Consider the following 16867-nt stretch of genomic DNA (forward strand, 5'->3'; position numbering starts at 1 on the left):
ACCCCAGCCAGGCACTTTTCCTGCAGACCAAGGGTGCCCAGCTCCGCTGAAGGTGTTGGCATGAGTGTGGGGGGACCAAGACAGAAACACCCCCAGCAATGCTGCCCACGCAGAAGCGGTGACCCACACCCTTCCCTGCACAAAGAGGGTGTGAGGTGCTGCCCCAGGGGCCTTCCCATCCCATGGCAGACGCCCCCCACCCAGAGATGCTCCTCGCCAGGGACCCGCCTGCCCCCCATCCACCTGTGGCAGGTAGGAACACTGCTGCCTGTTCACAAAACTGATGGTTATTGCAGCTGACATAAAGGGCAAGGGAGGAGGATTCTTCTGCTCTGGGTGGATGAGTCTAAAAATCCAGAGCCAGCAAACGGCAGCTTTTAACTGCCCTGACCTACATACTCTCCTCTGGGAGGACAGGACCTGGGACTCAGGAGGAGGAGATGGGTGGTCAGGCAGCTCATTTGCTTGCTGACAATAAGAAAAAAATCCCAGAGGCTAAAATTTCTCTCCTCTGCTTCAGGACGGACCATAAGGATGCTAAAACACAGGCCCTAGAGCTGAGCATCAGCCATGTTGGGTGGGCTTTGAAGGCACGAGTGGGGCAAACTGCAGGCGGGGGACCATCTGCAGTGGGGGGCTTCACCCTGTGCGAATCCCACCCTAAGGCTTGGGCAGAAACATTTGGAAAAAAAATAAATCCATTTTTCCCCTCTCTGGCATGCAGACATCACTGGTACCAGCACTGTGAGCAGCCCCCCCAGTCATGGCTTGGAAATGCAGCCTCGGCATTGCGCCATACAGGAATTAATAAAGAAACCAGCGTTACACCAAAGTCCTAACCCTGGCTGTATCAGACATTCATACCTTGGCTAGACTTCACATACAAATATCGCCACTGCGAGAATGATTCTGTGCCTTCGTATGTGCAATAAATCTGCAAAATGTGATGTGCAGCTGAAAAAGTGTATCCAAGGCTGCTGAGCTGGTGAGACTGGGCTGGGGGAAGGTTCTTTCCTCTCTCCTCCTGCTTTTTTAACAGGTTTCATGAACCCGTTGGGTGACAACATGTGAAAAAAGGGGATGGACTGGCACCACATTCAAAACACAAAAATCAGTACGATAATCTCCAAATTTATGACTAGTTCAGGTTCACAAATCGTGATTTATGTTCAAAACAATCAGATTGCATGTAAGTAAGTTTAGGTTTCTGTGCTGCTTGTATGAAGGCTGAGTTACTGCTGTGTTCAGCTCACTGCAGAAAGCCTGGCTAAAAGTGCATGAGTCTAGTAAAAAAAGTTGTAAAGTTTATAAAAATCTGATAGGACAATCCAACAGGCTGGCTGCCGTGGCAAAGACCCAAGTGAGCAAATCAAGGCGAATGAAGCTGATAGGAAGAAACAAATGTCTTAAGCCAAGAGATCTCTTAATCAGAAGTCGTCCATACATTTAAAAAGAAAAAATCATATTGAAAAATGTCCTTTTAAACTTTTAAGTACAGATTAAATGCAGATTTTTTGGTTTAGAGTGAAAATGTTCTCGGTCTTTTTGCTTTATCAGAAACCAACCTCTACTGACTCCTGGTCTTTGGCAACCACAATATTAGAACAGCTATTTTACTACTTCAGTTCTGAGTTTTGATGCACAAACCCACTTTTTCTTCACTGTCCAACAAGTGAAAACTTCTCCAAGGGGACTCCCCTCACCCCCAAGGGAGTTGATCAGGACCCAGCTGCGCCCTTGGGAAGCTGGAGCTCAAGTACCTGAGACTGAACTGAACCCAGGATCTGGAAAACCTGGGGAAGGTGTTTAACCAGCGCTGGGGCTCAGAGCAGTATTTACTGCCAAGCAGACAATGCCCTGGCATACCTGGACACTGTCCCCAGCCTTGGGGGCTGTGCAACCCCCCGGCTCATGGCACGTGTGCTGCTGGGGAACAGTTCATTCCATGACTTTAGTGCCTTTGTTGACAGAACATCTGTAAGAAGGCCACGTTGGCCCAGAATTGCCTTATTTGGATTTCTATGACAAATCTGGGGAATAGTTTTTCATCCTATGACAAAGCTGGCTCCTGCAGAGGGAAGGTGTCCTGCGCTCAGACTCAGCTGTAATCCCTTCACCACCATCAGTCACACAGATCACACCACATTATCCTGGCCTTTGAATAAGCATCATGTGAATAATCAGAAAGATGGCAACCAGGCAGCAGCACGCTCACACCGACACCCCGAAGGAAAAACAGACTTTTCTAGAAGACGAGAAGCACGTTACCCCCCAGCGCGGCGCATATTTCGCACAGGCTTGGCCACAGCTGGATGCGTGGCTATCGCAGGAGTCCCGTGTGTCTGCAGACATCCTGGTCATACCAACCCCCTGATTTTGCTTCGCTGCCTTCATGACGGGTGCGGGAGCATCCTCACCCCATTGCCCCACACACCCGGAGCAGAGCAGAGGGTGCCCAGGCTGTGGGCAGCCCTGCTTGGAGTGTCCATGGACACCCCGCTCACCCCAGCTGCCTACGGGTCCCCTGGTTGCTGTTGGAAAGAGCCAGGGGGTCCTGGTGTGTGTGTGGGCACATGCTGCTCATCGTCACCATGGAGGGGACAGCATCACTCAGCAAGGGCACTTGGGCCTAACGCTGGAGAAGGATGAGAAGGCCTGGGCAGCTGCCTGGCTGCTGCACAGGGCCATCACCACCCTCTTTTTCAGAGGGACCAGCAGCGGGAGCAGGTCCAGTCCCACCCGCAGAGCGAGAGGGCCTCTGGCTCACCCACAGCAGCCCTTCCTGAGGGTACCGGGCGAGCCCCTCCCCGCACAGGGACAGGGACGAGGACAGCTGCTGCGCCCTCGGAGAGCTGCACGAGCAATCCTGCTGCCGGGGACAGTTCTGAGAGCTGGAGCGGCCGGGCTGGCTGGGGCTGCTGCAGGCTCCCGACGTCCCCGAAGCACTGAAGCACCCACCGGCTCCGGTCCCCTCCAGCTCCTCCAGTGCCTGAGGGACAGGTGCCACCGGACAGGGTGCCCTCGGTGCCCGTGCTTCATCTCCGCTCGGTGCCCACTACTCCTCATGCTGCTGGGAAGAGACGTGGCTCTTTCATGCTCATCTGTGTGGGGAAACGCATGGGGCCGGCGCTGGACACACTCCAGGCAGGTGGAAGACAAACTCCTTCCCTGACATGTCGGAGGGAGCCTTTTCCACAAGCCCTCTCCCATCCCACCGGAGACCACAGCCACGCACACCCACCCACTGGCGCCTCAGCTTTGCAAAACACTTCCTCAAGCCTGCCCGCCCTGCCCTCTGATAGCACAGACAATAAATGTTACACCCATCCCTGCCAAATGATTCAGTGACAGGGAAAAAATTCTCCAGCTACAGGCTGCGTGTTCTCAAGAGCAGCCCCAGCTTTGTCAGGGAAGAAGACTCGGAGCTCCGGAGAGCCACTGAGTTTCAGGCGAAGGGTTTTGCTCAGCACTACCACCTGACTCAGCATCACGCTGGCTCTGGTCCGAGGCACAGCGAGCTGCTGGTTATAGGACCAGGGTAGGGTCTGCAAATCTGACTCAAGGCTGGATCCGTGGATTCCCACTGCCCAACTCCCAGGTGATGGAGACCCTCATCCCATGTCAGGGCCCTCCCGGTCCTGAGCACAGGGCCTGGAGCTCGGGGGCAGCCCTGGCCCCCCATGCCTGCTCAGCCCCTCTGCCAGGATCTCACCTTGGCTGTGCGCCACCACATGCAGCCCCACCTGGGGCACCCCCCCACCCCAGCAACACAGCACAGACCCAGGAGGTCTCTCATGGCCTCTGCCACCAACGGGCAAGAGATGTGACCACAGGAAGGCACGTCCCAGCATCCTCACCCTCAGGGGACCACATAGCCCAGAGACCACAGCGGAATAAAATAGGGGGTTCACACACACACACACACACACACACACCCCTCTCCCCAGCCCCGCCACCACCACTGCCCCGAGCAGCCGAAATGCCAACCCCCCAGACAGTTCCTCCGGACCACAGCCTGAAGCCCAGCCAACCATAAAACATCTCCCAAACTGAACTGGTTTCAAGAAAATTTCATTTGTGGAAAAGCGTAACAAAAACCAAAAAGAAAGTTTCCAGAGTCGCCCAAATCCCCTCTTTGGCATTTCAATTTTTCAGATAACTTTGCTCCCGTATTCTCATGTGCACTGTGTGCTAGAAGTACACTGCACTCCCAGCCAAAAATTCCCCTGCCAAAGCTAAATATGTGAACTTTAAAAAAGAGGGGGTTTTGAAAGAGCGACCTTTAAAAATTTCTCCTTTGTAGAGATTTTGAAAGAAGGAATGTAAACCTGAAACTCCTCTGCTGCAGGGAACACTGTCCTTATAGCTCCGGTGGCAGCTGCCCGGATAGGTAAATACCCTCAGAAAACAATTAATGGTGATCACGGGCAATGCTAGAAATTTCCTCGGCGCCTTCCTTTCAAAGGAGGAGCTGGCGATGCTGAACACAGTACCAGGTGAGCTGGATGAAAACATTTTATCTGGTTTGCAGAACTCGGACACCTTCCTCCCAGAGACCTGCTGGCTCTGCGTGCTGTCTGCTCGCTTTCGCCCTCCTGCACAGCCCATGCTGCAGATCTGCACCATAAATATTCTGCTGCTTATCTCATCTGCTGTGCCATTAATTAGTGTGCAAAGCAGTGGGCATTCAAGTGCTGGAGCACTTTCATTTAAATTTGTCCTAATGAATTATACAAAATTATGAGCCGGACGCTAAACCTTGGTAAACTGGTGCAGATCAGCGGCCTGGTAAATATTCGGTGTGGCAGGATCCCACTGCGCCGTGACAGCAGCCCCTCATTTACAACCAGGATAAATCTTCCAGGTGCATTTTGCACTGGAAAGGGGCCATGACATCCTTCCCTTAATGCTTCCCTGGTGGAAAATCCCTCCTGCGCAAACACGAGGAGTCAGAACCTGGCAAGCAAAACTCAATTTAAACCTGGCTAGCGAGCTCAGCTGAAGCCGAACAGGAACGTGCCACATCTTTTATCCTGATACCTAAAGGGATGCAGCCAACAAGGCAGGACAGCAGTGCAACCCCCCTGCAGACCACCCCCTCCCTGCTGCTGCTGCCGGGCAGGCGGCACGCAGGGGGCTGTGCCGGGGCACAGGGATTGCAAAAAAACCCCAGTATTTTGATCTGAACAGGGAAACATTCCCGTGATCCCAGCCAGGAGCGAGGAGATGTGCGACGGAGCCCTGGTGCTGCACCCCCTCGCTTTTGTGGGTGCTGAGCGTGCCATGATTAGCCAGAGGCAATTAAGGAGCTTATTTCCTTCAGGCTGCCCCTCGCCTCAGGCAGGGGCCCGGGGGCCTGTCCCGCAGCTCTCGCCCAGGGGAGCCTGTTTAGGCAGAAATTATGCAAGAGCTGCAGAGCTGGACTCAAAATGCAGGTGCCTCCTGCAAGCACCCAGCGACAGGAAAAAAAAAACCCTGCTCCCCCCTGCCAGGGGCTCCCTGGTGCCCTCTGCAACACCTGCACCAACGGGCGCACGGCCGCGGGCCCCACTGCCCTGCGACGGGCTCCCCTGCTCCACGGCCACGGGGCTGGAGGGGGTTGTGGAATGGATTTGCACCCCCAGGCTGAAAAGCAGCCCCCCCCCCAAACCACCCCCCCCCGCCCAGCAGCTCAGGCACACCCCGAGTGCCAGCAAACACCAGACAAACGAGCCGGAGTTTGCCAGCGTCACCCACCCGCTGCTGGAGGCCAGGGAGAGAAGCGCCCCCCCTGGGGGCTGCCCCCCCTGCGGCTGGGACCTCTGGCATTGCCCGGGGCTGCGGGGGGTTGGGGCACCCCCAGATTCTCCGAGGGCCTCGCAGCGGCTTCGCCGTTTCGGTGCCATTCCACCTGCAGACATTAGCATCTGGCTGCAGCCAAGTGCCAGCCCTGCCCGTGGCGTGGGGGGGCCCTCGGTCCCGCTTGTCCCCCCCACCCGGGGAGGGGACTCGTGGTGTTTCCAGCCGCGTCTGCGGGGAGCAGGAAGGGGGTGAAACCCGCGTGAAAACAAGGCCCTGCACCAGCCCCCCCCCCGCTGAGCCCCGGACACCCCTCGCCCGCGGGGGGGTGCACACACACACGGGGGGTGGCGGCTGCGTCGGGCTGGGACGTCTCGAAGCCGAACGGGCGGGACACAGCGTGGACGGAGCAACCCCACGGGGGGAGCCGCGGGGCTCCCCCTCGCCCCGCCGCGGACACGCGTGGGGCTCCGCAGCGCAAAGCGCGGCCCGCGGCCGCCGGGGGGCGCCCCGCGCCGCGGCCCCGCCGCTAATTACCGGCGGCTAATTACCCGCGGGGGGGGGCGCTGAGCCCGACACCCCCATAATGAACTCACCCGCTGCCCCGGGGGGCGCTGGCAGCGCGGCGGGGGGGACGGACACCGGGATTGCAACCCCAGGGAGCATCACCCCCCCTCCCCATCCCCCGGCACAGACCAGCCTCACCATCACCCCCCCAGCCCGGTCACGCGTGGGGCAGGTCCCGGGCGCGGGGCAGGTCCGCTCCGCTGCGGCGGCAGGAGCCCCGGGAAACGGGGCCGGGACCCCCGGGGCATCATCCATCCCCCCCTCCGACAGTGGCCGGAGCGGGGGGGGGGGCGCGGGGCCCTCCGTGGCGCCCACCTGCTTCTCCAGGGAGTCCTTGGCCGAGAGGGAGGGCTTGGGGGAGGGCGCCCGGTCGCAGACGCAGCCCTCGAGCAGGTAGAGCCCCGAGGGCCGGGAGCTGGAGTCGGTCTCGAAGTAGAAGAGCATGTTCTGCAGCAGCGCGAACCACTTGGTGTGCCATTTTGTGTTGTCGGAGCTCCGCTTGCTCAGGTAGCCCTTCCTGGCGCCGTCCTTCTTCGCCAGCAGCCCCAGGTAGGTGACGTGCCCGTCATTGAGCCGCATCCCCTTCTGCATCTTGGTGGGCACCGCCAGCTCCTCACATGGTCCCCGCCGGGCGACCGGCGGGCGGGTCCCTGGCGAGCAGCCGCAGCCCCCGCGCCCGCATCAGCGGCGCCCGTTGCCCCCGGAGAACCGGCGGCGGCTCATGCCAGGGCCGAGCCGCCCCCCCCCCCCCACCCGCCCCGACTTCTCCCGCCGCCCCGTCCCGCCCGCCCCAGCGCTCGCCCCCCGCGGCGGCGGCGGCGGCGGCGGCTCTGCCGGGGGAAGCGCCGCGTCCCGGAGCCGCGTCTCCCGCAGACGGGCGAGTCATGTGATGCCGGAGCCGCCGGCGGCACCGGGAGCCCGTCAGCGCCGGGCCGGGCCGAGCCGCTCCGCCGCGGGGCTGAGCCGTGCCCCGCCGCCGGCTGCCGGGGGTGGCCGCGCCGCGCTCCCCGGGGCCGCCCCACACACCCCCGCACCCCCCCCGCCGGGCCGCGGGATGCCGGCGCGGAACGCCCCGCCCGCCGGTGCGGCCACCGCTCCACGCGGGACCCCCCGGGCACGGCCAGAGCCCCGGGCCGAGAGGGACCCCTGGTCACACAGGACCCCCAGGCACAGCGGGACCACCCCCCCCCCGGGCCAAGAGTGACCCCCAGGCACACAGGGCCCCCTGGGCTGAGAGGGACCCCCAGGCACATAGGACCGCCGGGCCAAGAGTGACCTTCGGGCACACAGGACCCCCTGGGCCGAGAGGGACCCCCAGACACAAGGGAAACTCAGGATAAGAGGGGACCCCCGGGGACATGGGACCCCCGGACCATCACAGCATCCTGCCCACAGCAGAAGCCCCCCCAGCCAAGAGGGACACCCAGGCTGAGGGGACCCCCCGACCACAGGAGACCCCCAGGCACATGGGGACCCCCAGGCCAAGAAGGACCCCCGGGCACAGTCAGAGCCCCCAGCCTGAGAGGGACCCCAAAACCAGATGGGATCTGTGGGTGAAATGGGGCCCCAGCCCAAGAGGGACCCTCAGGCCGGGAAGGACCCTGGGACACTCGGCACCGCTGGGCCGAGCGGGGACCCTGGGTCAGGTCAGCCCAGCCCAGGGCTGGCACAAGCCCTGGCTCGCCATAAGCCCCACACTGAGCCAGACCCCAGGCCGGGTGGGGACTCCCAACCTGCGCTGGCTCTGCTCAGCTGGGCACCCACTGCCACCTCAGGCACCCCCTGTGTCCGGCCCTGCTTGTTTTGCCGCCTGTGGGACGTCCCCACATGTGCCCATCCCCTTGGGGGGGTCCCATGCCAGCTGGCACCTCCCCACCCAGTCCCTGCACGCCGCGATCCCTCAGGCTGCAGCCCCTCGAGCTGGGTGGTCCCTCCATTGGCACCCCCCAACTCGTCTTCACTCATTAGGGCACCCCAGTAACTGCGGAGCCGCTCCCGGGTGTCACACATGTGAGACAAGATGGACCCAGTTCCCCATTTATTTCTGTCTGTCTCACCCTTCAATCCCTCTCCTCCATCCTGGCCTTGTGTGAGTTCCCAGTGGGGTGAAACTGGGAAAACTGGGCAGCTGGAGCCTGGACAGGGCAGGGAGGGCCCTGGTGTTCCCCATATCCCAGGGGCTCCCTGCGAACTGGGAGCACTGGGCCAGTTAGATGCCACCCTGAGGTGGCTGCAAGGCAACATGTGAACCTGCTGCCCGCATCCCGGGGCACTGGCCCCCCGCCTGACCCAGCCCCTGACACAGCCAGGGCATCAGGAAACCCGTGTTAATTAGCTTTGTTTCTGCTGGAAATGCTGTCAGATCTCCGAGGAATTCAGTGAGGTCACGGGTTGCCACGGCAACCAGCGGGAACGGGCTGGATTTGGGAAGGGTGCTGGCATTTCCAGGATGGAGCCGCTTGGCCTGGGCGCTCGCTGGGACATGCACCTGCCGCTGCCCCCAGGAACACGGCCCGGGGGGCAGATCGGGGCCAGAGAGGGGCAGAGCGGCCCCGGGAGCGGGAAGCAGGACCACCCACCACCCTCGGCACCCTGTGTCCCCCCCACCCCTCCTGTCGGCCGCGGGCTGCCTTCTTTCCCCAGACTGTGCTGGTTTAGCTCGGGCTCCCCTCAGGTGATACGGAGCGTAATGGAAAAAACAGCTGAGGGCTTGCAAGGCTTGAGCAAACACGGAAACCTTGATTTCTAAAACAAAGGGAGGTTTATTTTTTGCATGTGACGTTTGCTTCTATCGATTCTAAGGCGTTTGCAGTGTGGCCCCCCCCTCTGCCCTGGGAGAGTGGAGGTGAAGTCGCTTCTCCCTGAGGCCAGACTCACCGCTGCCAGCTGCCGTTGGGCAGGGAATTTGTCCAGAGTAAAGATTTCCCAGGGTTTCCAAGTATTTTAATTGCAGTGGTTTCTTCTCTCTTCGTTTAAGCGTTTAATAAACATGGAAGGGGTTCCTGCGGGCATCCTGCGCTGAGCAGTGGATTTGGTACCACAACAACACTCCCGAGTGCGGGGCCCACTCTGGAGGGAGAGCTGGGGGGCCGGGAATGCTGCTCAGGAGGAATGGGAGGGCAGGACAGTGGGGGGCTGTGGGGGGCACACAGGGAGCTGCGGGAGTGGGACAGTCACCAGCAGAGACCCACTGCTGCCAGGAACCATGATGGGGCCGGGAGGACCAGGGTATTGCTAAGGCAGGTGGAGGAGGGGGTTGGCAGCCCCCACGGCTTGGGACAGGTTTGGTGGGTGGATCAGGATGGGTCTTGGTGCAGGACAGGGTGATCTCCGCCAAACCGCCCGCTTGTTGGGCACTGCAGCGTTGGGATGTGCTTGTCCCGCCACTGTTACAAACACTGGTGCTGTACACCAACTCCCAGTGAAACGCACCCTCTGATTTCCATGCCTCAATGATCAGCCGTGGAAATCGTGGCCTTCGGCCCGTGCTTCCACCTCCCACGTCAGCTCAGCTCTTTTCAAGGCCAGCAGCACCCCCACCCGCTCCGTTTCCACACGGTCTCCTCCCTCTTCCAAGCTCAGATGGAAGAAACCCTTTGCCACTGGATGCTGAGCCCTGGCTCACCACCAGCGGCTCACACCCTCACTCAGCAGTGGGGACATCTCTCCCGTCTGTGTGCAAACGCTCCCCACAGGGCTGGCCCTCGGCACCTGCCCCGGGGGGGGGGGGCAAAATGCCCTTGGGAAGAGCCCCGGGGCAACCACTTGCCAGGGACCTCTTCTCCATTGCCACCATGGGACACCCGTGAGCCAAGGGCATCTTCCCAACCAGTCCCTGGGGCTCAACCCATTGGCACGGGCCCTGGCGGAGCAGCACGGGACAGGGGGATCCCCACAGGCAGCACTGGCAGCACAGCCCTGCCCCCCCGGGGTGTTACCTGGCCCATGCGATGATCGCTGTTGCACCCCTGTCACATTTACCCCCAGATTTCAGAGGCTCGCTGGCCCCTGGGGCTGCTGAGCGCATCTCACTGCCTGAGGATGCTGACGCTGAGTGTGTGCACAACCAAAAAAATAAAATCCCACAGCCTTCCCAGCTCCCCACACGCTGCTGGGTTATGTGGGCGCTGGTATTTATCGGCGGCTCCCCCGGCTCCCGCTCGGCCTCTCCCGTAAAGGCCGGGCTTGGCTGCCACCCACGGGAAGCTGCTGGCAGCCGGCGAGGCACAGTGAGACGCTGCTGGAGGAGCTCCAGCCTGGCAGCGCAGAGACCAGAAATGGGAGATTTTACTTCTGGCGACAAACTCCTTCGCTCGGAGTGGGGAGGGAAACGGGCATTTTTATCCGGTCCATACTCAGAGGCGTCAACCCAGGGCTGAGGCATTGGCCGGGCAGGTGCTGATGTTCATGCCATTAAAATGTGTTTTCCCAGGACGCAGCAGTATCCCCGGACCGCTGACAGCCGGGCACACACTTTCAGTGCTGAGCGTGGATGCTCATGTCCCGTCCCCCGCCCTGAGAGCTCCTCTTCAAAGTACGTGTACAGAGCAAAGCTCCACCCAAACTTGCTGAAAGGAATCAGCACAAGCTGCAGTCAAAGTCAAGGCCATGGGCTCAGGCTCCAAAATCACGCCTGCAAGCTTGAAAGTCCCATCCTTGGTTCAGCAAGTCAGGTGCGTGCAGGTTTTCCATCCCTGCGGACGGCTCGAGGGGTGCCTGCGGATCCCACTCACTGTGCCGGCACCCATGGCAGGCCCGGGCTGAGCAGGGGTGAGCGGGGCTTGGGGCAGCTCTGCAGGCACACGGGCTCACCTCTGGCGGCAGGGACAACCCCCACCCAGGCTGTAGCGCAAAAGCAAAGTTTTTCCGTTTTTGCTCAGCAGCAGAATTTGAAGGAGCAGGAATATAGTAACTTCACATTTACTCCCCAGGCACCTGACAGAGCCTCTGGTGTACCGCATCATCTGCAGACAGGACAAAGCACCCCGACTCGGAAGGCACCCTCGCAGGCATGCCCTTGATCCGTATCCGACTCCCCAGCAGAGCTCCGGTGCTCTCTCCTTTCCGTTCTCGGGAGCGTTGCCAGGGCAATGGCAGGACAAGGAAGAGATTTTCAAAGCATGAGTAGGTATCTGATATGTTCACACAGAATGTCAGTGCTCCAGCCCAGTGAGCGATGCCCTCTCTGCCACACCAGCATCTGGAGAGCTGGACTCAGCACTTTATTGCACAGACAGTTCTCTGCTAATTGGCCCCATCCAGTGTTTGGTTTTGGCAGACCAGATTCCCATCGCTACCATCACACATTTAACCTTCCCTGACAGAGGAGTCTCCAGGGGAGAGATAAAACCTGGCTCCTGGGGACCACGCAAGGGCAAATCTGCCGCCAGCAGCCCCTGCCGCCGTGAGCCGGAGCAGTGCTGCTCTCCCCACCTACACCTCAGCCTCTCCAGCCTTTGCTTTCTGCCCCGAGCAGCTCCACGGCACATCCTGGGGCTGCTCCCCGGGGCGAGGACCCGGCTGCGCTGCTGTGGGTCAGCACGGTTCCCTCTCCTCCAGATGCTTGGAGCACAGCTCGGGTGCTGAGGGGATGCCTGAGCAGGCGGGGGGTGCCGAGGAGCCTGGGACCAGCGTGGGTTCTCTGTTCTCAGTGCCTCTGCAATCCCGCACAAGAACCCACTCCCAGGCACTGCCAGCAGGCTCTGGCCATCGCCTGCCATCATGGAGGGACGATGTGTTTCCTCCTCCTTGCCCATGTGTTTCCCTCCCCCCTCATCCCGCAGTCGCTGGGTGACCCCCGGCATTGCCGCATCCCGGGCAGTGGCCTGGCTCCAGGACAGGGCGCTGCCCCGCACCCCTCTGCCATCCGTGTCTTGCGCCAGCCCGGGAATAAACAATAGGATGAACGGGGATTTGCCGAGCGTCTTACGTGGGAAGAGCATCTTCTCCGACCGCGTTATAAACCCCTCAGTAGTAACTGGTTTCACAAGCAAATGGTTCTGGAAACCTACCAGGCACTTCATCTATTTTGAATGTCGCTAATTCAATGGCTGGTGAAATCAGAAAACAAGCCCTGCAGAGACAGATTCTCCACAAGCGCGACGGAGTTAGAAGCAACCTCCTCCCTCTTTTGCAAGGCAACTCATAATATTATGTAAAAATGCAAATAACGTCCATGGGAGGCTGCAGAGCTGTAAGTGCCCAGAACAGAGCTCCGGTGAGGAATAACCCCTCGCTCCTGGGTGTGTGAATCACAGGCACCAGCCGTTTGGTTTACAAGCCTTTGCCACGCCGTGTGTGCTCAGCGGCCGTGAAGAGCCCGTTACGCCGGGGCCATGCGGTGCCACGCTGACCAGCCCCATGCCGGGAGGGTGATCCTAATGAGCCCTGGTAATTTCCCTCGCTACTGACAAGCACTCCAAGGGTTTGCAGAACTGGAATGCTGGGAAGAGCCACCCAGTGACTCCATGGCTGGAGGAGCCCAGGAGGGGTTTGGAAATTGTTGCTCGCCTGAAGCATGAGCTCAGGGGTGGCAAGGGAGCATCTTGTAGTGCTTTGTGGGTACCAGGCAGGAGACGGGCAGGGACAGGGGCAGGGAAGATGCCAGAGAGGTGGCACAAACCAGCAGCCTGGCCAGGGCACGGTGCTGGTGGTGCATGGGGCTCACCAGGGAGCAGAGACCCCAAACTGAGCCCTACTGGTCCCAGTTGCCCGGAGGAGTGAGGAGATGAGTGAAATGGATTCAGGAGATTTGTGATCCCAGAGCCTTCAGCCGCAACCTCTTCCTTCTGTTCCCAGGTTCTGCTTTCATGTTTCCTTCCCTGAGCTGGGCCAGTGAAGCTGTGGCTCTCCCTGGCCAAATCCTGACAGCCCAGAGCCCCCCTGCAGCACAGTAAAGCAGTGGCTCCCGCGCCCTGGGGACACCACACTGTCACCCTGGGAAGGCGCCGGGTTCCAGGAGGGACAAGGTGCCCCACACACCCCATGTCTGGCCAGCAGTGGGGGCTGGAGCTCAGGAAGAAGCTGGAATGACTGCGGGACTGGTGGGGGCCAGAGCCCTGCCGCAGCCCTTCTCCAGCCACCTCCCGGGGAGGGGATGGGCAGCAAACACTCCTGCTCCTCCCACTGCACCACGAACCAGAGACCCCCCTTCTGCCCACACGAGTGATGGCTCCTGGTGCCAAGGACCTGCCAGCAGCCGACTCCTGGGGTGGCATCGTCGTCTTGGACCCCAGCAAAGGGGCTTTGTGCGCCCACAGCTCTGAGGGCGAAGGGCTTCCAGCAGCCAGGAGCCTGAAATAACCCATCGGAGGAGGGGATTTGAGATGCTCCAAGAGGTGCTGCAGGGCTGGAGAAGCTGCACTCCCACCACAAAGAGCTATCCCATCTAGTGGCTAAAATAAAAATCGTTGTTGCAGGCCAGGCAGGGTGAGGAGCACCCGCTGGGGTCAGCCGGTGGCCTCCTCGCCAGCCCATGCCACCAGCATGGGCGTCCCTTTGCCCCTCTCGCATCTCGCTTCCCCGCCAGCGCCCGGCTGCCAGCACCGGAGCAGAGCAGACGGAGAAGTGACATTTGCGTGAAGTGCTGGGGGGGGAGAGGGGTGTATAAATCAGGGCTCCTCACCATCACAAAGACGCTATGAGTTCATTAGGCTAATTTGTCACTTAGAACTGAACTCTCCATGCTGGGTGTCAGGAAGGGGCTGGCTGCGCCTGACCCCCGGGTGCCAACAAGTCAGCCACGCTGCGGAAATCATGTATATGTTGACATTTTTTAAACAGAAAGCTTAAGGACCGTTATTATGCTGTGCAAAATGATTTCAGCAGCCCTTTGAACTGCTAAGCTTTTTTCTGGGAATCTCAGCACCGGGGATGACAACGTGGTAATTTATGCCAGCAACTCTCGCTCACTCCAAGCCCGCAGAGAGGGCTGCTGGCACAGCTACTGGTTCCTCATCAGGCCGGGCTTGGGTGCTGGCTTCTTCACCTGAGGTACAGCAGGGAAAAGGGTTGGCTGCCCCCGTTTCATCAAGTCATGGTTTGCTCAGGCCCTTCCCTCCTGGAAGGGGCATGGCGCGGTGTGAGGCATGGCCACACTCTACCTGTCGGGAACTCACGTTCGCAGGGAGCAGCTCCAAGGCCACAAAACCCCCCGTGGCCCTGCCAGCCCTGGAGCAGCCGGCGAGAATCGGTGCACAGCGCTGGGAAGATGTGGGGGAGGCTGCGCAGCCCCGGGAGGGACAGCTCGGCAGTGGGGATGGCACCCCGGGCAGTCTCACCCCGATCTGGGCACCCCAGACGGCCCCACCCGTCCCCATGCCACCTCGTTCCCCTGGGACAAGGACACGGCATCCGCACAGCCCAGCAAGAGCACCCGGGCACAGACAAAAATAAGTCTCTATCCCGTGGTGGGGTCAAACAGAGGGGAGAGGTGCCCAGCACCCCTCTGCAGCACCCCGAGATGCTGCCCTTGGGCCAGAGGAGGATGTGCATCACTCATGGCCGGGCCCTGCGTTGGGGGCGTGCGATCGCCTAACGCGAGGCATTAATGTCTCCATGGAGAGCGCACAGCCACCGCGGGGGCCAGGGCTGGCACCCACACAGTGCCAGCACCCTCTGCGTGTGCTGGCACCAGGCACCCAAGCTCACTGGGGAGCTGCAAGCGGGACGGGAGCTCTGCCGCTGCCGACCACAGGCGTCGGGAGCAGCTCCAGGCTGGGCTCCCTGCGCTGCCGTGGGAAGGCTCGCTCAGCACATATGCAGCAGGGATTTGGTAACTGAATGTTATTTTTAGGCATTTCTGAGACAAACTGGAGTGTTTTACAAGCCTTTCTGAATGTATTACAGCTAAAATGTATTTCATATATTTGAGTGATCCTGTACTTCGCAGGCCAGGGGTCCCTGCTGTTACACACAATATTTGCCACATGATAGACAGAACAATACTGAAACCTCCCCTGCAAATCACAGCTGCAGCCTTTTAAAGGCATTTCCTGTCCCTACAGGTACAAAGTATTTTCAGGTAAAAACATCCTCACTCACCCTGTGTCTGACTATTACTCTGCGTTTGACTGGCAGTTTCCATGCTCACGGCATGACTGGCCGCCACTGAATGGCCAGAACAGGAGCTGGGCTGTGCCATGAGCGCCCAGCCCCGGGCACAGCACCCCCAGCCGCGCGTCCCCCAGAAACCACCCCCTATCCCTGGGGGAGCACCCCACTTCCCCAGGGGAGAATCCCACATTCCAGGGGAATGCCCCATGTCCCAGCGGAGCACCCCGGCACATGCCAGCCCAGGGTGGACGGGCAGAGAGCAGCCCGAGCCATGATTTTGGGGCCAGTAAGGAGGGACACAGGCCCCTCTGGACCCAGGGGTGAGGGGCGATGGCAGTTGGTGAAGCTTCAGTAACTCCTGGGTACGTTTCATGAGCAAAAGGACTAAAATGATGCTTTTGTATCTCGATTTTGTCAGCGATACGATGGAGTGTTCCAGATGCCTGGACACTTGCTGCAGGAGAAGACATCTCTTCACAAATGAGCAGATAATGCTCAAGTGATCTCAGGCTCCTGCAAAACCCTGGGCCTTGTCCCCTTTCAAGGTGCCTGTGCCCCTTCTTTGTGCCTGCTTGGCTGCTGCTGCGCTCGGCCACGTGGGAGGCTGTTCCCAGCGGGGACACACCTGGCAGCTCTTGCTATCCTGCAGACTAAAGCTAAAGCTGCCCCTTTACCCCCCTGAGCACATGGCACAGTGACATTTGCAGACAGAACAGCTCTGCACATTTTCCCTTATTAGGTTTCAGAGTCAACACCACACTGGGGTGAAGGGGAAGGGCTTGTGCTGCTCCAAGCTTCTGCCACAGGGACACAAAATGACTTTCCCTAAGCTGAAATTCAAAGCGGAGCCATGCTCCCCAGAGCCCTGATTCACAGAAACCCCCAGCCCATGCCTGGTGCTGGGTGACCCACCCAGGTCCTGGTGCCAAGCACCTTCTGCAGGGGAAGGACTGGCCGTGGCCAGAGCGCAGGGAATAAACCCAGCTTTAAACCCTTCCTCGAACCTGCATCTCCGAGGGAGGAGTATGCTACTTTCTGTTCTCTAATTAAACTAATATTGCATCTTACTAGTGAAGAATGAGTAAACAAACAATTAAAGACTTGATGAGGTGTTAAATGTGACACTGGTGGGAACAGGGAAGGAGCTGAGTCGAAGAGCCAGGCTGTCTGCAGTGGGGCGGCCCTGGAGAGCCGTGTGCCTGCATGTGCCTGCGTGTACATGCACACGTGTGAGGGCGCATGTAGGGAGCCCAGAGCTTGACCTGACCAGCACTCAGGAAAGGTGGAACTGCTGCAGGGGAGGGGGTCTGGCACATCTCTGACAACGAGCATCCTTCCAGTCCTCACAGCCTCACACACATCCCCAAAATAAGGTATTTCTATGTAAAAGGGCTTTTTTTTCTGATTTGCTGCTTTCAGGAAAGGCTGAAGAGGGCTCCCATCCTTCCACCTGTCTCCCAGGAACACA

General features: G+C 59.8%; 1 protein-coding gene across 4 annotated transcripts in view; it reads right to left on the reverse strand.

The window, feature by feature from the left end:
• Nucleotides 1–7349, reverse strand: part of RASGRF1 (Ras protein specific guanine nucleotide releasing factor 1) — a 37172-nt gene extending 29823 nt beyond the window's left edge. For 2 of the 4 annotated variants that reach the window (XM_074917715.1, XM_074917714.1), the window contains exon 1: nt 6661–7349. In XM_074917715.1, coding sequence (XP_074773816.1) covers nt 6661–6936 — 276 coding nt within the window. In that variant the 5' untranslated portion in view covers nt 6937–7349. The remainder of the gene's footprint in view (nt 1–6660) is intronic. The other 2 variants (XM_074917716.1, XM_074917713.1) reach the window with 1 other exon arrangement.
• Between the last annotated feature and the right edge of the window lie 9518 nt (nt 7350–16867).

The sequence above is a fragment of the Athene noctua genome, chromosome 13 (genome assembly GCF_965140245.1).
Source record: "Athene noctua chromosome 13, bAthNoc1.hap1.1, whole genome shotgun sequence".
Taxonomy (NCBI): Eukaryota; Metazoa; Chordata; class Aves; order Strigiformes; family Strigidae; genus Athene; species Athene noctua.